Raw genomic sequence first — 24,398 nt, 5'->3', positions numbered from 1 at the left:
ACAACACTGGCTTAAGCTTAGCTATCTGCCTTAACTGAAAGAAGGTTTCTGCAGAACAGAGTTGATTTGTTTATTAAACTTAAAGTCAGAGTCTAAAACCATCTCGAGATGTGTAACAGACTTCTTAAGATATGGCTGAAGAGAGTCTAGATTTACAGGATCAGAGACAGCGGTAAAGCTATGGCTAAACACAATGACTTCAGTTTTTTGATCATAAAAACTTAAGGAATTTGAAGTCATCCATGTATTGATGTCATCAAGACATTTTACAGAGGGTGAATGGAGCAAGAACTGTTAGGTTTTAAGGGCAGATGCGTAAATTTGGCAATCATCAGCATAACAATGAAAGACCATGTTTTGTCAGGATAGACCCCAAAAGGAGCAGATAGTGAAAATAAAAGGGGTCCAAGAATTGAGCCCTGTGGGACCCCACAGGAAAGAGGCACTGACGCAGATACACTATTTCTAACCTTAACATATAAAATCCTGTCACTCCTGTCTCTGTTTTGTGGAAAAACTAGCATGTTTTTTTTTTTGCTCCTGAAGTACACACAGCCCACTAGCTTTTTGCTCCCTGGTTTGCAAATAAAATGCACCTAAATCAGCTCCCATGCTGTGTTTAAAATAAAATGTCTGGGGCTCGGCTTTACTGTCCGCCTTAATCTATGTTTCTACCACATGGGTAGAAAAACAACAGGAGCAGCGTGAAAAACACGAGTAGAAAAACAAAAACATTCCAGCACCTGCCTTGAGAAGCTTATCATGACCTCTGACCTCGCTTCAGGATAGAAAATAAATACCTCCGTTCTTTTCCTTTTGTCGTTTTTTTTTTTCCCCTCGGCAGCAGTTTACCCTCTTTTTCATGCGAAGTAAAGCGTCCACTGGCACTTATTAAATAAATCTATATGTTGTTTTTGGACGACATAGCTATGGTCTAAGGTTCCCACACCCTTCCTCCTGTCTCTCTGTTTTCTCACTCTGATCTTTCCATTCTCCCCCTGACTCATTCTGTGAGACATCTGGATGGCCTCCTGTCCACACTAGCTGTCAGGTTCGTGTGTGATTTACCCCGAGGAGAGAATCTAACACCCCAGTGTTGGGGGTTGGAGAGTGATTGCTCAGGGCGGTGAGGATCAGGCGGAGCTGATGTATGTGTCTGCTCACTGATGGATCTCCTCTGTCATCTGCTTCCAAGACAGATTCCTCGTTTTGTCCTGCAAATCTTATTTTAAAGCAAAGATTTACTCTGCTGTAAAGCAGTTAATATACTGTAGGTGGGGAGTTCAAAGACTAGTTGTGTGAATGTTTATGAAGCATTCACACTATTGTGATCCATTTTTTTTTTCCGTAGATTTTTCAGCATCTTTCTCGTTCCACAATTTTTGTGCTATTTCAAAAAATCATTAATCAAAACGTTCAGCTTGCTCAGGACAATCCTGTTAAGACTTTTGGTATTGGTGCAACTTTAGCTTTTTGAAATATTTAGCCTTTTCTGCCACTTTTTTTCTCATAGAAAATGAATTGAGCTCATTTTACATCCTTCAAATCTTCAGATGTGTTCACAAACTTTTACTGCTCCTTTCACATTTTGTTCTGCTTCAGCTTCTTTAAGCTTCCTTATGCAAATTTAAACTTTTTTCAGCTGCTTTCAGCTAATTTAAACTGTTTTCCATCAGTTTTGTGATCCTTTCACAGATTGTTTCTGCTAACTTGAAGATTTTTGTTTCTTCTAACTTCTCTTTGCTAACTTCAGCTTGTTTTGCCCCTTCCAGGATTTTTTGCAAGTTTCTGCTATTTCAGCTTCTATTTAGCTGTTTTATGCTAATTTATCCTTTACAGCTAATTCCACATTTTTTGCAACAATTTCAACTTTTTTCAGCCAAATTCAACAAAAATGTGCTCTTTCTACTTCCTTCTGGTGATTTCAGCTTCTTTCTGCCTTTTCAGCTACTTTTCAGCTGTTTTTTCAGTTGTTAATTTCAGCTATTTTCAGATAATTTTCACTTTTTGTGCTCATTTCAGCGTCTTTCAGCAAACATGTTCTTTCTGCTTTCTTCTGCTAATTTAAGCTTGTTCTACCTTTTCAGTTACCTTTAGCATTTTTTTAGCCAATTTCAACTGTTTTCAGATAAATTCAAGTTTTTTTGTGGTAATTTCTGCTACTTTCAGCTTAATTAAATTATTTCTACTAATTTCTGCTTGTTATGCTACTTTCAGAGTATTTCTGCTAGTTTCAGCTTTTTCTGCTATTTCAGCTGCTATTTAGCTGTTTTGTGTGAAATTTAACTTTTTCAGCAAATTCCAAACTTTTTCAGCTCCTTCCACTTCCTTCTGGTTGTTTAAATTTCTTTATGCCTTTTCAGCTACTTTTCATCCATTTCTTTGCTAATTTCAGCTTTTTTTTTTTAGCTAATTTCCCCATTTTGTGCTAATTTCTGCTTATTTAAACTTAATTCAGCAAATATGTGTTCTTTCTGTTTTCTTCTGCTGACTTTGGCTTGTTCTTCCATTTCAGCTGTTTTTCAGCAAGTTCTTCAGCAACAAGCATTAACACTGCATTGTTGCAGAAAATGCAATTTCTCTAGTTTTCAGTTCCAAATGTATTTTTTGTTTATTTTTATCACAGATGTAAACAATTGATTGCTTCACTGTTGCTCCTTTGTTTGTCTTTGTTTGTCTTCCAGTCCTTCCAGAGAACTGTGGAGAAAGACGAAGCGTTTCCAGCTTCACTCAGGAACCTGATGTCGAGCCACTACGATCCGATCTACAAGTTTCACCAGGGGTTCCTCAAAGAGACGGAGCAGCGGCTGGCGCAGTGGTGGGCATGTTTCTTTCCTCATTGCTGTGTTCGTCACAGGAGTTGGTCAGCTTCAATAGATTTACAGGGAAGTGCCAAAGTTCAGTCACACTGGTGTTTTGTTCTTGAGCTGTGCTTTAATGTGCCATTACCGAGAACAGACAGATGTAACGATTATTAAAGCTGCTAAAGCTCAATTAGGATCAATTTAATGTAAAAGCACGGGGGTGGACTGGTCATGGTTTGGGGTTACGTTGCAATCTGTTGCCTGGGAACATTTTCATGAGAAGATGTAGCCTAATATACTTGAGAAATATGTCTAATTTAACGTGAACACCTTTTCAAGGATTCAAGGTTCTTTATTGTCATTCTCATCAAATGTGGTACATGAGGTGGAACAAAATTGTGTACACAGGGGTCCCAGTTACATCCAACAATAGCAAAAATGTAAAGTATAAAAAGAAACAGTAAATAAGGATCTAAGATATATACGCTCAACGAACGCCAAACGGTACGCTAAAAGATCTAAGATATACGCCAGTCACTAATAGTGCCAAAACAATACACTGAACAACAGCAGCACGATTCTCATGGGTTCTGTTCGGCTATAATGTACACGATTAATGCGAGCACTAACATAAACTAAACTAACATCAACTAGGATTTATTCAAAGCATGCAACAAAAAATATAGAAACAATGCGCCAAAAGTGGAAAAGAAAATAAATCTACAGCAGCATGGTCCTGTTAGCAAAGTGGTTCTGATGACAGTGAGGTTATCTTAGCGACATGGTCCAGTTAGCAACATGATACTGTTAGCAGTGAGGTTTGGTTAGCAATGAGGTTACCTTAGCAACGTAGTCCAGTTAGCAGCATGATACTGTTAGCGGAGTGGTCTTTTTAGCGGTGTTAGCAGGTCCCGTTAGCAGCTCGATGGTAACAAGTTCAAGTTGTGTTTATTTGTCAAATGCAAGGTTAACACAAGGTTAACAGTACAATAAAATACTTAGGATGAGAAGAACCGATTGACTCGCAAAAAAAATCAAAGAAAAAAGCACGCAATAAGGGTACACAAAAAAAAGTACCAAAAAGTGAAAAAGTAATTAATTAAAATATTTATAATGTCCTAAAGAGAGATATTGAGCAACAACATGGTAGAATATGCAGCAGGATGAATTTGAATGAATAAGTATTTCGAGGTAGTAATTAATATTAGCTAAAATGCACATGATATATATAAAAAAAAGTTAAAACAAAAGCAACAGGAACAAAAAAAAAGATTGAGTTCACCGGGAGTCTGTGAAGCTGCTGCTGGCGATTCTTTTCCCGGATCTTCTGATTGGTGAGCGTTTCACGGCAAGGCATTTTCAAGAAGTTGTTTTAACAACAGCACCAACAAATCAAGGCATCAGAAAAATATAACATCCATCCATTATCTTTACCCACTTCTTCCTTTTCGGGTCACAGGGGTCAGTGGTGACCTTATCCAGCCATCACTGTGCGAGAAGCGGAGGACACCCTGGACAGGTCCAAGTTCATCACAGGGACACGTAGAGACAAACAAACATTTACTCTCTCTCACACCTAGAGACAATTTAGAGTTACCAATCAGTCTAACATGCATGTTTTTGGTCTGTGGGAGGAAACCGGAGTACCCGGAGAAAACCCACACATGCACGGAGAGAACATGCAAACTCCACCCAGAATGCTCCACCCCTCCAAGCCGGGACCTTCTCACTGAATGGCAACAGCTCAACCTACCACCATCAACTAAATGCCTTTAAATAAAATTAAATTAAAAAACGCATCATATCATGGCATCAACCCGCTCAAAGAATATGACTGTGTGTGTGTGTTGAGAGGGGGTAGCGGGTGTTACTGACATCAGGTGATTTCATTTTAGCTGAATGAAGGTAATTAAACAGGATTACTGGATGTAAACACATTCAAGGGAAAAATGAGAAGTATTTTAAGACCAGATTAGTAATCCTTCTGTTGTGCATTTGAAAGAACCCTAAGAAGGAAACAACCTGCTTTACACTTGTTTATTGATTTGCTTTCCTCATGTGAAGGTTGACAACTAAACACTTTTAGGTCCTAAATAAACCTACGTACATTTCAGACTGCTACCCAGTTTCTATTAAAAATAATTGGACGCAGATGAAAGCTAGCCCTTACCTGACATCTAGTGGTGTATAAGTGTTACTGCGCACAGGTAAAAAAAACTATCTTGTTGGTTCCTACAGGGAGGGTCGATCTAACGCCCATATCAAAGGAGATTATCAGCGAATTGGGGACATTTTATTGAAGAACATCCAGGGTCTGAGGGTAACCGCCTTCGCTTTGTCACACTTCCATTATCACGTTCATTGAAATCACATTTGCAACTCTCCGTTTTGACTGTTTGGTATTTGTAGCAGCTGACACTTCATCTGCAGAAGCATTCAGAGTGCTTGGTGGAGCTGGAACGGGCTTGTAGGTAGGTGGCACTGACTTAAGGAGAAAATTGCCAACGTAACTGGAGGAATATAAAAAAAATACCCTTTTTTTGTTTGACTTCAGGACGAGTCGGAAGGTTGAAACTCTGTGCAGGGACTTCGAGCAGCAGAGGATTTGCTACTTGCCTCTCTACATCTTCCTGCTCAGGCCTCTCCACCGCCTGCTGCACTACAAACTCATCCTGGAGAGGCTCTGCAAGCACTACCCGCCCACCCACGACGACTTCAGGGACAGCCGAGGTTACACGAGCGCTTCTGTTGTTTCTCGCGCTCCTCTTTGTCACGTTTCCGAATCTAAAACCTCCCGCTCTGTCCAACACAGCGGCCCTGGCCGAGATCTCCGAGATGGTGCTGCAACTCCAGGGCATCATGATGAAGATGGAAAACTTCCAGAAGCTTCTAGAGCTGAAGAAGGATCTGACCGGCATCGAAAACCTCGTCATCCCCGGGAGGGTTCGTCTCTTTGCTTGTACTTTCTCAGCCATACAAAAAATCCCTCATTCTGAACACAAAGAGTTTAACCATTTGGATTTGTTCTTGTTTCCGTGTCTGATGCGTAGGAGTTTATCAGGTTGGGTTGCCTCAGCAAACTCTCCGCGAAGGGCCTTCAGCAGAGAATGTTCTTCCTGGTATGACTCAGCACTTTATTTTAGCACCAACCGTGTCAAAACTACCCTGTTCTTTGTTAAACGTCATCTTCTGTCCTCCAGTTTAGTGATTGTTTGCTGTACACCAGTCGGGGGATGACTCCGTCCAACCAGTTCAGGGTCCACGGTCAGCTGTCTCTCTACAAAATGACGGTACGTTTTGAAAAATGTCAAGAAAAGCCAAATCAGTGTCTTAAGTGTTCCGTTCCAAAAACATTTCAAGTGTTGTTTAAAGTAGAGCCTGACCGATATTGAAATTTTGGCTTGAAGTCTTGAAACAGTCTTCCTAACGTGCGTTACAGCTGTCATTTCTAACCGGAGCCCGGCCCGGCCCAACCCCGGGCCATAATAATGTGCGGGCCAAGCCAGTATGGGGCTTTTGATTGCGTCAGCAGATGCGCGGCTGACGATGCAATTGTATGGCAACATGGCTTGCCATACAATCACCAGCCGCACATGGCCATTTGACCGCGCGCTGACCGGTCTTGAAAGAGGTAAAAAAAAAGTTGAGTTAAGCTTCAGATGGGACTATACTGCCAGGCAGTGATCCATCCAAAGCCCAAATGGACGTTCAGCCGCTGCACTCAGCGGACGCGCGTGGCCGACAACCCAAACAGGTGAGATCCCAAAATGTCCAACATGTCAGAGAAGGGTCCGTGTATGAATAATGCAGAATGCAGGTAGAAGCAGGGATTTAATGCGCTTTGACGGCCATGAAAGGACAAACGCCCCCTCAGCTCCGATCTTCTGCCCCCTTAGCCGCATGTGTCTGCCGACTGTTAATAACTATATAAGCAGTCAAAGCTTAATTGAAAATGTCAGGGGGTGGGGTGGGTGGGTGTTTGGGTTCGGACCTGTAATTACTGTTAATTCGTCGGATCGGATGGGTTTTGGAAATAATGGCTACAGTCTGGGGCCGGGTAGGGTCGGATTTTTTGGGACCGAATGCAACTCTTAACGTGCGTTCACATTTTCTCTCCTCCACTATTCACCATAAAGTTATCAAGTGTGTTACAAAAATATAAATGAAACAAAGAAACACCCTTCCCTGTTCATTGTTTAAACAGTCAGTCACATATGGTGAAAGACTAATTGGTATTGACCGCTGCAGTGTTTATTTTATATTTCTTTGCAGACAAGTAAAGATTTCAGACAAACAATACATTTCATTGAGGACGGCAAAGACAACATTACTAACGCCGTTATATTTTACCTCTACGTAGGGCTGGGCGATGTATCCAATATACTCGATGTATCGCAAGTTTTTCAATTTACGATGGTTAAAATGGCTCTATTGCAACCATCGGGCATTATTAGACTTGGAAAATCTGTGTAGTTCTCCTTTTTCTGCCCGTCTGCGCTGCCAACTTCACGCAGCCCCTCCTCCCTCACTGAATACAAACACAACTCCTCACGTGCTGCTTCACACACGCTTACTAACATCATGAAGGCGGCGCAGCTGAAGAGGATTGATATTTAATATATGTAAATAGTTTATTTTTAGACATTTATTTTGTGCAGTTACAGCCGTTTCTTAATAAATGTGCCTGTGTGACAACTGGGACAAAACTTTGACTCAGAAAAATATTTTTGTTATTACTTTATGCAAAAAAAAAAATATCGAGATGTATATCGTATATCGCAATTTATCTTAAAAAATATTGAGATATTAATTTGGTCCATGTCGCCCAGCCCTATCTCTACGTTAGATTTATTGTTCTGGATAAAGTTTTACAAGGCAATAGCCTATGCTAAATGCTAGCTTGCTAACTTGAGAGGCACGTAGCTAATGACAAGCAGGTTGGAGGATTGAAAATAATTTTTTTTTTTTTTTTTTTTTTACAGATAAGTTAAAATAAACTTACCATGCTCTGTTCAGCAAAATACGCCTCACAATATTGCTCGCTGCTTTGGCTGTGCTGAATTGAAAGTTAAAGTGAACGGCCATGACTTGAAAGTAGTCTGCACGTGCCCTCTGTTGGATACATTGTACAATTACGCCATTTGCCAGTAAGGACACGGCTTATTTCTAGTGTTTATATCGTGCAAGATTGGACAATTAGCACAATACCGATATGTCCCAAAATGCCTGTATCGTCCTAAAATATCGTCCTAAAATGTCGTCCTAAAATGTCGTCCTAAAATGTCGTCCTAAAATGTCGTCCTAAAATGTCGTCCTAAAATGTCGACCTAAAATATCGACCTAAAATGTCGTCCTAAAATATCGTCCTAAAATGTCGTCCTAAAATGTCGACCTAAAATATAGACCTAAAATGTCGTCCTAAAATATCGTCCTAAAATGTCGTCCTAAAATGTCGTCCTATAATGTCGACCTAAAATGTCGACCTAAAATGCCGTCCTAAAATATCGTCCTAAAATATCGTCCTAAAATATCGTCCTAAAATATCGTCCTAAAATATCGTCCTAAAATATCGTCCTAAAATATCGTCCTAAAATGTCGTCCTAAAATGCCGTCCTAAAATGCCGTCCTAAAATGCCGTCCTAAAATGCCGTCCTAAAATGTCGTCCTAAAATGTCGTCCTAAAATGTCGTCCTAAAATATCAACCTAAAATATCGACCTAAAATATCTGTCCCACCGATATATTGGTGGGGCTCTAGTTTGAAGTACAGTGAATATTTCTTTCCTGGAACGTTTGGCTTGATTCAAGATGGCCGCCACAGCCGACTGACCTGAGAAATCACCAAAATAGCTACAACTCAGTCCACTTTACAGACATTGAACTAAGCTTTGATGTAGTAGTAGGCTACAATTTTTCACATCACATACTTTGCGTGCTTTAAAAAAAAAAAAAAAGCTTTTGTTTCATCCTTACTAACGTCACATCTTTTTCTGTCGTCTCTCACAGATCAGAGAAAGCGAGGAGGAGTGGGGCGTCCCCCATTCGTTTACGTTGTTTGGCCAGCACCAGTCTGTAGTGGTGGCCGCCAGGTACACGTCAACAAATGTCTTAAAATCAAAGGAAGCTACTTTTAAATCAGCGACTCCCGCTGTTTTTATTCAGGATTACATTGTGCAGATGAATATGTGGTGTTTGACATCTCCTCTAATAACAGCTGTGCTTAATGTACACAGCTGCGAGTCAGAGATGGAGCAGTGGGTGGAGGACATCAGGATGGCTATCGACCTGGCAGAACAGAGCAGCCTCCCAGATGCCGGCCTGCTTTCCACTAGTCCAGCCGAGAACAGTGAGATGTTTATCTGGGTTTTACTGCAGTTCTTTTACTCAAAACGCCTTCAGCTCTCACAGATACTTCATTTTAACCTGAAAGAAAGCAGCTTTGAATAGTCCTACGCTGTCTTTCATCCTGTATGTGAGCAAAGTCCCATCTCTCTGCTTCTTTTTACTTTTCATCTCACCCACTTGTGACACTGAGCATTCTACTTGTAGATTTTCTGTTTGACATCTCCCTTTAGCTGTTTTTATCTTGCAGTTTTAAAGTGTTGTCTTATTGGGAACTGCCTAGAAAGGCAGCGCCTATTATTATCCACCTGACAAGGGTTTCTTAACTTTATATCTTACTCTTCTGTCAACTTTAATGCGGCCCAAACCGCAACGTGTCCCCCCTACAAATGTTATATCAAAACGGCCGGCTCAGCACCGTGATATGTGCTTTTACTTTTCTTGGCGTTTCGAGTTACTATGGTGATGTAATTTGCAAACATTTTCAAAGACTAGTTGCAAATCAAATATCCAAAATGGCCACCTGAGTTAAGAAGGAAAAATACTATAAATCACCCATGTTTAGAGATATTAAGCTGAAATTTGGTGTGGTAGTAGCTGAGAGTAATGCCCAATAAATAATGAATAATTAAAAAAAAAAAATCAAGATGGCCACCAAAGCTCAATTTCAACGACTTGAACTATTTTTACAGAGATGAAATTTGGTGTGGTTATTTCTCAGGACCTTCCCCATCACATGCTGAATCCAAATCAAAAATCCAAGATGGCCACCATAGCTTAAAAGAAAAAAAAGACTAACTCATTGATATTTTTCCATTTTAAGCTGAAATTTGTTATACTGGTAGCTGAGAGCGAACCCCAACACATAATACTGTCAAATAGAATTTTTAAAATGGCCGCCACGTGGCAGTCCCCATCAAAGTTCTTCCTGGTCCTATCTAGTTTTTCTTTTTTGTCACTCAAACTTAACTAAAATGTCTTTGATGGCTCAGGATTTAGCCTCACATATTTGTTGCGTCAGAGGAGCTACTGTTTGTTCCTGATATGACAGCTGCAGAAAAAGAAAGAAAAGCGTCCGCGTTCAAGTGTTTAGTTGTTTTAGAGAGAACTGCTATGAAATCTGCATCCAAATGATGAGTTTTCATTAAAACTCCCAGCAGCAGTCCGCAACAACGAGGACACATTTCGACTCCTTCCATTACGGATCTGTTTTCTTTAAACGTCAGCAGATGCTCCTGACCTTTTCTAAAGTAAATGTAGAAATGCTCCCACGAGGATCGACTGGACTAGTTTTATTTTTTGTCCTAATCTAAGCTTAAACGTCACCTAATTGAGCTCAGTTTAATTATTTTTAATCTATCCTTGACCAAATTTGTCGTAGCTTGTTTTAGTTTGGTTTAGTTCATGTCAGTTTAGTTTAGCTCTTTAAATATTTGAACATATTTTACTTTGGCTTAGGTGAATTAGTTTAGTTTGAGTTGGCATGGTTTCTTACCCTAGCTTGATTTGGTTTGGCTAAATTAAATTTACCGTAATTTCCAGACCATCGAGCGCACCTGAATATAAGCCATGCCCACCAAATTTAAAAAGGGGAAGAAAAAAAAAATCTGCATATATAGGCCACACTTGTCTATAAGCTGCAGGTGTCCACGCTGTAATGAGATATTTGCACAGCAAACAAAACGTTTACTATTTTGTATATAGTAGTACTTCGATTATCGTGGGCGTTACGTTCCAGACACCCCCGCGATAGGTGAAAAACCGCCAAGTAGGAATGCTATATTTATTTTAGTATTTATATATATTTTAAGGCTTAATTAACCCAAAAGCTCTGTTCCAGTTGGGCTCGGTTCTGGTTCGGAAGACCTACCCTGCAGCGACGAAGCCCACCGCCCCGTCCAGGTTGATGTGCACGTGAATAATTGAGCTTCGGGAAGATTCAGGAATATTTGTGACTTTCCTGCCAGTTCTGTGTGCTTAATATCTAGATCGTTACTTCTGACTTTGTGTTTCTAAACTTTCCCTCCATTTTGGCAGAAAGTAGCGGCCGTAAGTACTGTTGGCTTCTGGGAAGTGTAGTTCTTTTGAATGGCATTACGGTGTAGACTTATTGAAAGAAAACTACAAAATGGCAGCGCCTGTCCAAAGTTTTTTTTGGTAAACTTTTTATCTCATACCGTCCCAATCACAAGCAATATTAAAGTTGACATTTGTTGAAAAACCGCAAAAGAGTGAGTCCGCGTAAGTCGAACTGCAAATTAACGCGGGACTACTATTACAGTACGTATTGTAGCATTTTGCTGTGGTTGACTGACGGTCACATAGCCTCAGGGAGCCCTGCCCCCTCCAAGTGAACCACTGAAACCAAGTTTCATTGGTCCACTGTGACCTGTTCGGTAATTTAATTGGTTAGATTTTATTTAATTTATTTTTTTACTTTATTTGTACAGGTAGTCTCATTGAGTCATTGAGTCACCCCCCAAGAGAGACATGTATTGGGCAGTTATGCGAGTGCCCGGGTGTGACGAGGCTAAATGTTTTGGTGGCATGAAGCTCGTAAGCTCGCGTGTGAAAAAAGTAGCGGCTTATAGTCCGGAAATTACGGTAGTTCATTTTAACAAATTTACCTTTGTTTACCTTAATTTAGTTTACCTTAAATAAGTCGGGCTTATTCTTTCCCTGAAACAGACATAAACTACATAAAAGCATTTATTCCTCATGAAGATACATAAACCAGCCTGTCAAAATAAGACTAGACTCACGTTTTCACTGTAAAAACATCAGGATGAAGATGTGAACAGAAGCTCTTCATGTTGCCTCTCTGGTTTGTTCCTCAGAGCTTTCAGAGGATGGTGGAGCCGAGCTGGAGTCGGAGGAGGAGCTCTCCGGCTCGCGTTCGTCCCTCGAGCGTCAGAGTCACCGTGGTAACACCACCGTGCACGTCTGCTGGCATCGCAACACCAGCGTGTCCATGGTGGACTTCAGCATTGCCGTGGAGGTAACACACGCAGCATTTCTCACCCGTTGTCTTGTCATGTTGAGTCTGTTTTTGTCCACTTGGCTTGACTCTGTGTTGTTATCTGTCCTGGTATTCTTTCTTTGTCCTGTCTGTATTGTTGTGGCCAAATATCAATATTGTACATTATCAGTAAGCAAAATTAGTTGACACTGTCTCTAAATGACAGCAAAAAGATCTTTATGGGCTTTATGAACCTTATTCCAAGGCCCCATGATGCTTTGCATGTATTATGTGCGTGACTTCCAGCTAGGACTGTGCGATACGAGGAAAATCTAATATTCCGATATTATTTTGCTATATCACAATACACAATATATATTACGATATTTATAAATAACCTCCAGTGTTATTTTAAACTATATAGTATGTAAAATGTCACTGGTGTACCCTATTCAAACAGACCATTCATGTTTGGTCAAATAAATAAATAAAAACGTCAAATACTATAAACCAACTGTGAAGATCACAGCTGGTTTATTTGACTTTAGTGAGTGGGAAGACGTTGACATACGGAGTTTACAACATTCTTCATTTTGCAGTGGATGACTTAGGTGGTGAAATAAATTTGTGGTACTTCTACTTTTTGTGGCAATGGTTTTACGACACGTTTTGCAAATGACCACATTTTGTTCGACATCCTCCTTATAAAACCCAAACCACTGCCAGATTATTGATCCACTGCTGTTTGTTTCATTTCGGAACTGGTTCATCGGACTCCTCTTCAGTTACCGTCTCATTTACCTGCTCACCTGAAACTCCCGCTGTCGCCATATTTTTTTCAGATCTCCAAGTTTATATGCGCATGCTCCACACAGCGTGTCAGGCAGAAAATTTTCAGGTTGGGAGGAGGCAGAGATTAGTGAAGCATTCGCTGCGTGTCGGATAAACAACAATCACGGTGAATTAGATGCAGAAAGCTTATTATTTGAATGGCAATTTGTACTTGATGGTTGTGATAGCCATTTTAACCATCGTATGTTGAAAAACTTGTGATACATGGAGTATATTCGATACACCGCCCAGCCCTACTTCCGGCGCTGACCAAAACCGGCGTTTATGTGCGAACCAGGGGTCAAATAGACAAGTTGACTAGTCAACTAGTCTAGACTAGACTAGTCAACTTTTATATTTTGCGCAGACTAGTCGCACCTCCCCCCCACTGTTCCCAACCCAATTCCACCCAATCCACATGGTGGATTAAATAAAACAAAACTAAAAACATCAGCATTTTTGCAGCTTGGTAATAGTTTTGCTTTTCCTTGGACTTACAGTATTTGCAGTATGATAAATGGTAGGTGCATAAATATATGCCTGATGTTTAGTTTTTTTTTTGTTTTTTTTTGTAAATAATAAATGACTTTTTCCCCCCAATTTTTTGTTGCAAATATGATATAGCATCTTGAGTTCCTATGATGTCGTCGACTAGTCTAAGTCGACTCGACTTTTATCATGTTAAAGTCGACTTTTAAGAATATGTAGTCGTTTAACCCCTAGTGCGAACATTATGAGCTAATGTAGTTTCTCCAAGCATTGTGGCTTTAATTTAAACATGTAGGAACGCCACCTGTCCAAGCTCAAACAGGACAATATAATCATACCGCTGCCTACTAGAAAGTGGCCGCAGAAATTTAGCTACTTCACTGACTCGGTTCTTCCGACGGTGAAGCGATGAACAACATGAAAAGCTCTGAGGCATATTAGTATCTACTAGGGGTTCACCGATTGCAGTTTTCTTGCCGATCACCAATTTCTACGAAGTCTGACCTGCCAATTCCGATTTTGACCGATACGATTTTGTTTTATAAGCAACACTGTCAGATGTTATAAGGTCACAATGCACCTTCAATTTTCCAATATTATTTTGTTGAAAAACATACCCTTGAACAATATCCTAGAAACAATACAGACTTGTTTTAACTGGCCATGAGGTAGTGCTCTGAAATATAAATGAAGTTCAGACAATTGTTACAACAAAAAAAATTGGTAAAATCGGTTTCTCATGCAAGTATTGGCTGATTTCCCAAAATTAAGGAAATCAGGGCCGATAAATCGGCCGGACGATTTATCGGTGCACCGCTAGTATCTGCACAGTTATAAGGTCAGTGGTGTTTTGTTAAGAGTTGGGACACAATTTTATTCATCTTAAAGCAGACAAAGCCCAAGCAAAATCCTTAAAGTCCTCCATCACCGAGCCAGGGTTAATTGCAGAGAAAATCGTAATACTGAACACGAACATCCTTCATACACTTGAAATCATACCTGATATTCTCGTCACACTGTTTTCAATCCTTCTGAGGGTCCAGCGTCTCTTCTCCGGTGGCTTATTGTAGCCCAGCCACAAAGAAGGATGCAGGTTTTCCTCCGTCTGCCGTTTGTCAACAAAGTGAAACGAGCACACATACAGCGTTTTGGGTGGTTTCTTCAAGTTCACATTTTTCAGCCACATTCTTCTATATTCCTCATCTGTAGGTAGGCGATGGAAATTATACCGCTTAGGAACACTTTTTTTTTGTTTTGGGTCCGAGTTCAAAACACTGTTGCTGTAGCCACTGATTTAGTTTGGTCTGGTTGTTAGTGCAGCCGCGAACAGCACAACAGGTACCTGAACTCCGTGAGGACATTTTTATTAAACTTTACGTTCGTTAAATAAATGTGAACAAAACAAAAACTGCATTTTATCGCAAATTATCGTATTTTCCTTTTTATAAATTGCTCTTTTTTTCATAGTCTGGCTAGTCCTGTGACACATAGTTCGAAGCGACTCGTATACATTTTTCTTCTATTCATGATGCAATTTTTGACTGACACGTTAAATGTTCCTTCATACAGAAATGAATCAAAGAGTAAACATTACCATTTTCAGCCGCAAGAGGGCCCTCTAGGCTTTTGACAACTGTATGTTGTTCCTCTTCTACTAACACCCCCCACCCAACTTCCTTTGGAGTTGGTGGAGTTGTTCAGAAGCGACACCATGGATGGTAACTTGCTTGTCGGACTTGTTGATTTATGTTAATTAAGCCTGTTCAGGATCCCAGGTATGTTCTGTGTACTCACACTGTGCGCAAACATATAACCGTCGACAGCATAAGTCCACAGGGGCGGACGCGCAACCTGTGTCTCTGCTGTGACAGACAGACTCAGAAAATGACGGAAGGGGGCGGGGGAGGGGGGGTGTTCTGTCTTTCCCTATAGCTGCTGCAGCTTCAGTGAGACAGTGAGTGAGACAGGACAAGTGTGGCTTGTTTACTTAAGACAATAAAGCGCAACCTGAACCGAGTCTTTAGTCCAGTCCCTCAGTGACCACTGAGCGGGCCAGGCCACCAGGAAATGTCCTGGCGATGCCAACGGTCAGTCAGTCCCGTGTGTTATTGTTATTCCAGATTAAATGTCTGTTCTTGCACTTTGTGAAATACACTTCTAAAAAAAAGTGACTTATACTCTGAAGTAGGGGTTGAACGAGTATATAATTTTTAAACTCGACATTAACATAATAAAACCCGAGTAGAACTCGAGTATTTGATGACGTCATAGATCTCAAGATACAAAAATAAATAAATAAATAAAACCGCAATAAAAGGTCATTATTTACAAAAAAAAAAGACCAACAAAACATTGGGAGCGTATATTATGCTCCTACCATTTATCATACTGCAAATAAGTCACAGGAAAAACTAAACTATTAGTTATTATTATTAAACTGCAAACGTGAAGAAACGCAGAACGTCAAAAACGAAACTTAAAAACAGTGGATGGGCGGTGGATTGGACCCGGTGTTACACTAAACTCTGTGACCTGCAACAGTGCAACACGGTCCCCTACGGTCATACGGTGGTCACATAATATGACGTCACTACGGTTACTCGACGTTACATTTTTAACCTCGATAGATGTCCTAGCAATCAATGTGTAGATTACTCGAGTACTCTGTTAATGCCCTACTCTGAAGCGACTTATATTTCGTTTTTTTTCCTCTTCGTGATGCGTTTTTTGACTGATGCGACCTATATGCCAAAGCGACATAGTGCGGAAAATACGGTACTTTCAAATAAACCGTGGGCCGTGCTCCGCGCCCATGATCAGCCAACGCTTACTGTTACTTCCGGTGTCTGACAGGGAGTTGTGCACATAATCATTTATGCAGTAGAGCCCCCAGGAATAAGGTGGATAAAGAGCTTCAATGTGTTGATCAGTCAAAAGAGCAACAGAATCCATAACAGCCCAACCCATATAGATTTGCACCGACACTTTATACATTCCTTTTGCATCCCTACAGATAGTTTATCTCTCACTTGATCACTCATCAGGGAGAACTCTCTGGGTCAGCTTAACCAAAACCCAAGACCCTAGCCAAGACTTCATGGAGTCTGTAACTCCTATTCACATAGACTCACCAATAAAATGTCTTGTTTCTAGAAACTTCCCTTTCATATCTGATGGTGATAAGACCTTTCATGCATATTATATCCCAAGTTATTACTGATGATATGACCAAAAAAAAAAACATTCTACCATGGCCCAAAAAGGGTACCTGAGTATTCTGTCTCATTGTCTTGTGCTTGTGTCCCTTCTGTCTTCATCTACCTGTGTCTTCTGGCTCTATCTGTACCCCCATTTGTTTGACTGCTCACACTGGCTTCACTAGAGGCCAGTAGCCCAGTCCATGAGTTGATGAGGCCCCTCAGCAGCCATCAGGGGCCCCTGTCTTTTACTGACACCTGCTGGAGTAAAGAGGTACTGCAGCAGCCGTGAAGGGAGATTTGTCCGTTTTTCGTGAAAATGTGATCTATTAACCTTACTCCGGGATGAGCTCTACTGAATCCTGAAGTAGAATTTGTTCAAGCAAAGTACATAAAAAAAGGTAAAAACACCTGAGATTTATGTGAAAGCATGCTCTATTGAAGGAGAACAAGCAGAGGTTTAAGAAGCTGGCACGTTTTTTTTTTTTCCGTTTTTTTTTCCTACATCAGAAATTGTTTTATTTAGCTGTTGTTGTTTTCCTGTCCACCTTGTGTTTGCAGAACCAGCTCTCAGGTAACTTGTTGAGGAAGTTTAAGAACAGCAACGGCTGGCAGAAACTCTGGGTGGTCTTCACCAACTTCAGCCTCTTCTTTTACAAATCACACCAGGTAATTTTTACCAACCTTTAAACTGGTTTGAGCAATGGTCACTCTGTGATGACGGTGAGGATGTTTTTCTCTTCTCCTTGTACCCGTTTCCCTGCAGGATGAGTACCCTCTGGCCAGCCTCCCTCTTCTGGGCTACTCTGTCACCGTCCCAGCCGAGTCTGAGAACATCCACAAAGATTACGTATTTAAACTTCACTTTAAATCCCACGTGTACTACTTCAGATCGGAGAGCGAGTACACGTTTGAAAGGTGGGTATTCACTAAGGTACATCAATGCCTCTACTGGTTTAAATCTGAGCGAGTTTTTCACTTTAATACTTCAAACAACATGAAATTTCAGCTTTTTGTGGATATATAGTTCCATTTTTATATTGCTGTAATTCCAGGTAACATCTCATAACTAACACTTAAGTTTTAGTTTAAGCTTTTTTTTTGGACACAGGTTTTAGCTTTCAGTTTGTAATTGTTCAAACAAAAATTTTAACAGTAAATCTCAAGATAAATTGCATTTCCTGTGACAATGCAGCGAGAATGCTTATTGCAAAAGAACTTGCTGAAAAAACAGTTGAAATTAGCTAAAACATGCTGAAATGGACAAACAAGCCTAAATTAGCAAAATAAAACAAAAATAACACAGATTTGTTGAATTAGGTTTGAATAAGCAGAAATGAGCACAAATATTAGGAAATTAGCTAAAAAAAAAGCTGAAATTAGCAACAATGACAAAAAGCTGTAAAGTAGCTGAAAAATCAGAAAGAATCTTAAACTACCACAAGGAAGTGGAAAAAGATTAAATGAGCTAAAAATGTGGAATTACCTGAAAAAGCTCAAATTAACATAAAAAATAGTTTAAAAATAGTAGCTGAAACTAGCATAAAAAGGCTGAAAGGAGCATAACAAGCTGAAATTAGCAGAAAGAAGTTAATTAGGCTGAAAGGAGCAGATTTTACCAAGTAAAACTTGAAATTATCTGAAAACAGATCAAATTAGCTAAAAAAGGTAGAACAAGCTTAAATTAGCAGAAAGAACACAGTTTGCCCAATTAGATTGAAAGAGGCCAAAATGAGCACAAAAAAAGTTGGAAATATCTGGAAGGAAAAAAAAAGCTGAAAGTACCAAAAACCAGCTGAAAAGTAGCTAAAAAAGCAAAAAGAAGCTAAAAGAAGGTAATGGAGATAGCACATTTTTGCTGAATTAGGCAGAATTTTTTTTAGATTAGTGCAAAAAATGTGGAATAATCTGAAAAAGCTTAAATTAGCATCAAACAGCTATAATAGCTGAAATAGTAGAAAAAGCTGAAACTTTCAGAAATAAACTGAAAGGAGCATAGCAAGCTGAACTTAGCAGAATGAAGTAAGAAGAAGCACAAAAATGTTGTAGTTAGCAGAAAGAATCTGAAAGGAGCACAAAACAGCTGAAAAAACAGCTGAAAGTAGCTGAATTTTTTTTTTAATTTGCACATGGAAGCTGAAGGAAGTTGACCGTTTTGATACGTGATTTCTTGAAATAGCTTGAAAACTGCGGGACGAGAATCATGCCGAAAAATGTACAGAAGAAAAATGATCACGAGTGTGAATGCTTCAAGTTCAACTTTTCTGCATTGCTTTGTCTTCATGCTTAACGGATTCCAGTTTAAGTTCCCATTAAAAGGAGTTAAGGCTGTGTGCCTTCATAATTCAGAGGCAAGAATACTCATTATTTAAAAGTCTTTTAAAACATTTAGACAATATCAAATTAATCTTAAACAAAAATTAGCAACACTTGTTAATTCAGAGGACAAATATTTGTTTTGGCTATAGCTCAGTTTAATTTAGCTTTGACCTACTTTAGAGTACCGTAATTTCCAGACTACAAGCTGCTACTTTTTTCACACGCTTTGAACACCGCGGCTTATACAATGCTGCAGCTAATTTATGGATTTTTTTTTTGATGGGCTAACGAGATTCATGCCACAAAAACATTTAGCTTCGCCACACCCAGGCGCTCACGTAGCTGCCCAATACACATCTCTTGGGGAATAATGATCTATGACTTCCTGGTAGACTATTGTATTTTTTTTTATCAGCCGTGTTGGAGGCACTGTTCAGAAAAAAACATGTACTGTGTGCGTGTTACCGGTACATATTTAATTAAAAGTAAAAAATATATATTTCTGTGTAAATATCTCATGTTACAACGTGAACATCCGCGGTTTATAGACAATTGCGATCCATTTATGTAAAATTTTAGTTTTCTTTTTAATTTTAGCGGACGCGGCTTATATTCAGGTGCGCTCAATAGTCCAGAAATTACAGTAGTTTAATTAATTATGGCTTAAGTTAATTTAGTTTAATATAGTTTATCTAAACTTTGTGTACCTTAGATCATCTGTTTAGATTAGTGCTGCTGTTTAATTTGATTTTTCACAATTTAGTTTTATTGTATAGATAATGGATTTAGTTTACTGTATTTGTTGAAAGCAAAATTAGTCGCACATGAATTGAGTTTAGTTGATATTTGCTTAGCTCATTTTAGTTTAATTTAGCTAAATCTGGCTTAGGTTACCGTAATTTCTGGAATATTGAGAACACATGAGTATAAGCCACGCCCACAAAAAAAAAATCTTGTACATATATAGGTTGCGCTTGCCTATAATCCGCAGGTGTCCATGTTGTAACATGAGATATTTACACAGAAAGATTTTTTAAATCTTTTAATTAAATGTGTACCGGTAACAAATACAAATGTACGGTGGCCTTAATGTGTAAATGAACATTTGAAAAAACGTAATTACATTTTGAAAAAACACAACAAAGACAGGAAAATCACAACCACATTTGAAAAAAACGGAATTACATTATGCCAAACAGGAAGTTTTTTTAATTTTTTAATTTTTATTTTACTTTATTAACAACATAAAACCGAACAACAGAACAATACAGTACACACACAATGGAGATACAATTAGCAGGCTATCCTTTTAACTGTATCTCCATTGTGTGTGTACTGTATATTGTTTTGTTGTTCGGTTTTATGCTGTTAAGAAAAAAAAAAAAAAAAAAAAAAAAAACTTCCTGTTTGGCTTAATGTAATTCCGCTTTGGCTTAATGTGATTCCATTTTTTCAAATGTAATTTTGTTTTTTCTAATGTGATTCAGTTTTTTTCTAATGTAATTCCTTTTTTAAAAATTTTGTTCATTTACACCTTAGGGCCACCGTACAAATTTTTTTTTCCGCACAATGTCAGTAACACGGCTGGTTAAAAACAAACAAACAAAAAAACCCAGTAAACCTACCTGGAAGTCATTGATCGCTATCTTCATCTTCCTCCTGCTCCACTGGCAGGATCTACTGGCAGCAGAGCAAAAGTTGCTCTACACATATAGAAAAAGTTGGTCCCACCTCCGTTCTCTCTTCCCCTCCATCATTGGTCCACTGTGAACTGTTTGGTCATTTCATTGGTCAGCTTTTTTTTAACCTTTATTTATACAGGTAGTCTCATTGAGTCACGAGGACCCACCCCCGTAGAGAAACGTGTACTAGACAGCCATGTGAGCGCCCCGGTGTGACGAAGCTAAATGTTTTCGCAGCATGAAGCTCATTAGCCCGTCAAAAAAAATTTTTTTTTTTAAATCCATAAATTAGCCACAGCATTGTATAAGCCACGGTGTTGAAAGTGTGTAGAAAAAAGTAGTTTAATTTAATTTAGCTTAGTGTAGGGTCCTTTATTTAGATTGTTTATTTCAACATAATTACTTATTTTAAAATCTTATTTATCATACTTTATCTTATTGAGCCACATTTAAGATTTTTTTTGTTATCCACGTTTACTTTAATACAACTAATTTTGGCCTTGGTTAATTTAGTTAAATTTAGCTTAGTTTAACTTGATGTTTTCGTTTATTATAACTCAACTTACCTGTGCTTGGCCTAAGTGAGTCAATGTAGGCCAACTATGATACTTTTGTCTTACGTAGCATAGCTTGTCAACCTATTTGTTTAGACCACTTGTTTTGAATCCATGTTTTTCAGGTGGATGGAGGTGATCCGCAGCGCCACCTGCTCCACCAGCCGCTCCCTGCCAAGCACAAGGAAAGATGTGTATTGATCACCCTGCCCTCCTCCTCCTCCTCCTCCTCCTCCTCCTCCTCCTCTTCCTCTTCCTCACACTCGCCTTAAGGAAGACCTGGACTTCAGGCTGCACAGATAACAAGACAAACTTTCCTCACAGACACTGAATCATGTTGCACACAGAAGACACTCATCAAAACGCTCATCAGTCGCTTTTATTCTGTTCAGGAAGTCCTCACACGTCACCTTTTCTTTTTCTTTTTTTACACTTTCTCATCGCTGCATCTGAAGTTGTCGGCGATGTTTAAAAAATTTTGTGCCAAACTGGAAGTTCCTCTGACAATATTTTTCGCTTACATGCACACGTCACGGTTAGGAGAACGAGGATAATAAGGGGTTAAATCATGACGCGTTCTGAAAGTGACCAAAGGGAGGTGGAATGAAATATTCAAGAAAAAGCCGTGTATGATCAGATTTGGGACACAATTGGAAAGTTTTTCTTTTTTTGTAATGTGCTTTTTTGTACAGTATTTTGATACACTGTGAAAACTCATCTTTTTGTCATTTGGTTTCGTCTGAGAGGACAAACTGAAATAAAAACACTTCAGATCTGCTTCCAAAGCCAACAGGAAGTTTGGTTTGTCGCCATTTACTTCTTGAAAGTATTCCACCAGTTTTCTGGACTGTAGTACTTTTAAAATGGATAAACAAGATTTCACCAATCTGAAAAAATAAACGAGATAAATCAGAAATGGTCTTTTTTTTTTTTAAATATCTTATTTAATTGTGGTAATCATAGCCATTAATAGGATTATTATTTCTAAACGGAACTTATTTAGTTTTACTTGGTAACAACAATAAAAAAATGGTATCGTTTAAAACAGTACTTGATCAAAAAGCAGCAAAACAAGTTGTTAAAAAGTGAGCAATGAAATGTATAACGTTAAAAAAAACAAGGTACAGAGCTAGAACGTTTTCATCCATAAAATTAATATTACATACACAAAACTTGAATATAACAGAAAAATACTTCAGAAGTTTCAGTAGTGCCTGCACATTTTTTATCTTCATGTTAAAAGTGTCTATATAAAACCCCCTTCTCGGCTAATAAAACTCCTCTTTATTTATATTTATCATAAAACTAAAGAATGCATTCAACCATACTGTCCACTAACGCAATAATGAAGTAGAATTAAAAACTGAAAATTTTGAAACTATTAAACGATGTTTTCTTTCATGGAAAACATCTTTGAGATGTTTAAGCCAGCAAATGAGATGACCCCTTCAGTCTTCATTATCTTTGCAATCATATACAAGGCCATGATCTCCATACGCATCATAGCTATCGAAGGTTGGACCTGACGGCCAGTCGGGTTGGTAAGTTGTGGTGCTGTATACAAACACCTCAGTGATGCTGCCCGGCAACATCTTGTCACCGTCCGTCTTCCCCGCCGACTCCTTCACCTCCAGCTCCACCACGGTCCGCTGGTATCTGGCGGGGACGCTTTCAAAGTCGTCCAGGAAATCCAGCATCCGCTTGTCCACTTTGTAGATCTCCCCATGGACTCTGTGACCCCGTCCGGGGAGGTTGAGGAGGTAAGGGACGTTGTACTTGCTCGCAATCACCAGCGGGTATTTGTGGGTGGTGAAAGCAGTGGCGACAAACTCGGCTTTTCCATTATTGCTGTCCATCATGTAGTGGTAGTTCGGCTGCCCCTTCTTCAGTATGCCGTAAACAAAGACGTAAGCCATTAGGAAGGAAGGAAGGCACCTGGGGGGGTAGGGGAGTGATGCATTAAAATTTTTTTTTCACACAGTTGTACTAAATGTTATGCAACAACACCAAAGTTCATACTCAATAATCCAGGTAGGTAATAACCCAACAATGTTCAATCAGGTCATGCTTTTTTTTTTTTTTTTTGCTGACTGAACATAGTTGGGTTATGCAACAACCTTTGACACAATTGAGGTTTCACATCTGGGGTCCTCCAGAAATGTTGTGGGCTCCTGCCCATGTATGACTGTCTGGTTAGCTCAGCACCCAACCCCACCACTCTTAGGGGTGGAGATTTTATTTAAGGGTAGACAAAGAAATGCTACTTGAAGGGGCGGCTCGTATTAGAAGCTCGTAAGTAGCTGTTGTGTTTAAAATGAGTGTTTATGTAATTGTTTTCTGTTTACATATCCATTATAAGATTCGTTCGTTCAAGGCAGTCATATTTGTTAATAACTTTATTAGTCATAAGCTTGAGAGTAACCGGATCCAAGCAAACCGGTAGCGGAATGCATCCTGTCAAAATATAAGTGTTCCCGAATCCTGTTCCGTCACGATCCAGCTCAAATTAAGCCCTGAGTTGGAACGTTCGCAGTCACGGGAGTGCGTGCAGCCTGTTTGAATGTCTCTCTTAATGTGACTCAGTGTTTCTGAATGACAAAAAAAAAAAACTTTTATGGGCCCAATTATTACAAAGGTATGTGTGTATTCTAACCGTTATCTTCCCTTAACATAAAATTGTCTTTTTGTTATTATTGGCTATCTGATGGATTTCTGCCTTAAAATGATTTGATTTCATTTAGGAGGGTTACGTTGTAGAAATTTTAAATTTAATTTAAACCCATTAAAAAAATCCCTGTAAATTGTCTATAAAGATCATCTCTCTGCTGTACATTGATCATGGATCATCCTCATACAATGAAATGAGTTTCTGCTTTAAAATGACTTTCTATCAGAGAAATGATCTTTTAAAGATTTAAAGCTATGTAGTGTTTTGAATCTTGAACAAATATATACAGGTGCTGGTCTCAAGGCTCAACGAGACTAACATGTATAAATAAAGGTTAAATTAATAAAATTAGCATATCATGGGAAAAGTATTTCATTAATTTCATTCATAAAGTGGAACTTGTATATTATATTCATTCATTACACACAGACTAATATATTTCAAATGTTTATTTTAATGTTGATGATTATAACTGACAACTAATGAAAACTTGATGCTGGACTTCAAGCAATGTGGATTCTGTGCCACTCCTCTCTTCCTCCAGACTCTGGGAT

The 24,398-nt window shown here is 39.1% G+C and overlaps 2 protein-coding genes across 2 annotated transcripts in view; one reads left to right on the top strand and one right to left on the bottom strand.

Moving 5' to 3' along the window:
• Nucleotides 1-21,961, top strand: part of LOC119428707 (FERM, ARHGEF and pleckstrin domain-containing protein 1) — a 126,445-nt gene extending 104,484 nt beyond the window's left edge. Inside the window, exons 16-28 of the mRNA XM_037696379.1 lie at nucleotides 2,685-2,818; nucleotides 5,043-5,124; nucleotides 5,214-5,275; nucleotides 5,359-5,534; nucleotides 5,617-5,747; nucleotides 5,855-5,923; nucleotides 6,005-6,094; nucleotides 8,810-8,892; nucleotides 9,037-9,149; nucleotides 11,983-12,143; nucleotides 17,183-17,290; nucleotides 17,388-17,539; nucleotides 21,302-21,961. Of these exons, the coding sequence (XP_037552307.1) occupies nucleotides 2,685-2,818; nucleotides 5,043-5,124; nucleotides 5,214-5,275; nucleotides 5,359-5,534; nucleotides 5,617-5,747; nucleotides 5,855-5,923; nucleotides 6,005-6,094; nucleotides 8,810-8,892; nucleotides 9,037-9,149; nucleotides 11,983-12,143; nucleotides 17,183-17,290; nucleotides 17,388-17,539; nucleotides 21,302-21,377 (1,437 nt within the window). The 3' untranslated portion in view covers nucleotides 21,378-21,961. The remainder of the gene's footprint in view (nucleotides 1-2,684; nucleotides 2,819-5,042; nucleotides 5,125-5,213; nucleotides 5,276-5,358; nucleotides 5,535-5,616; nucleotides 5,748-5,854; nucleotides 5,924-6,004; nucleotides 6,095-8,809; nucleotides 8,893-9,036; nucleotides 9,150-11,982; nucleotides 12,144-17,182; nucleotides 17,291-17,387; nucleotides 17,540-21,301) is intronic.
• A 663-nt stretch (nucleotides 21,962-22,624) lies between these two features.
• Nucleotides 22,625-23,104, bottom strand: LOC119428705 (gamma-glutamylaminecyclotransferase B-like). Its single transcript, XM_037696378.1, has one exon. It carries the CDS (start codon nucleotides 23,090-23,092, stop codon nucleotides 22,625-22,627), a length of 468 nt encoding a protein of 155 aa, XP_037552306.1. The 5' UTR covers nucleotides 23,093-23,104.
• Nucleotides 23,105-24,398: the final 1,294 nt, after the last annotated feature.

Source organism: Nematolebias whitei, chromosome 23 (genome assembly GCF_014905685.2).
Source record: "Nematolebias whitei isolate Nwh7 chromosome 23, NemWhi1, whole genome shotgun sequence".
NCBI classification, from domain to species: Eukaryota; Metazoa; Chordata; class Actinopteri; order Cyprinodontiformes; family Rivulidae; genus Nematolebias; species Nematolebias whitei.
This window is presented reverse-complemented; position numbering and strand designations above follow the sequence as displayed.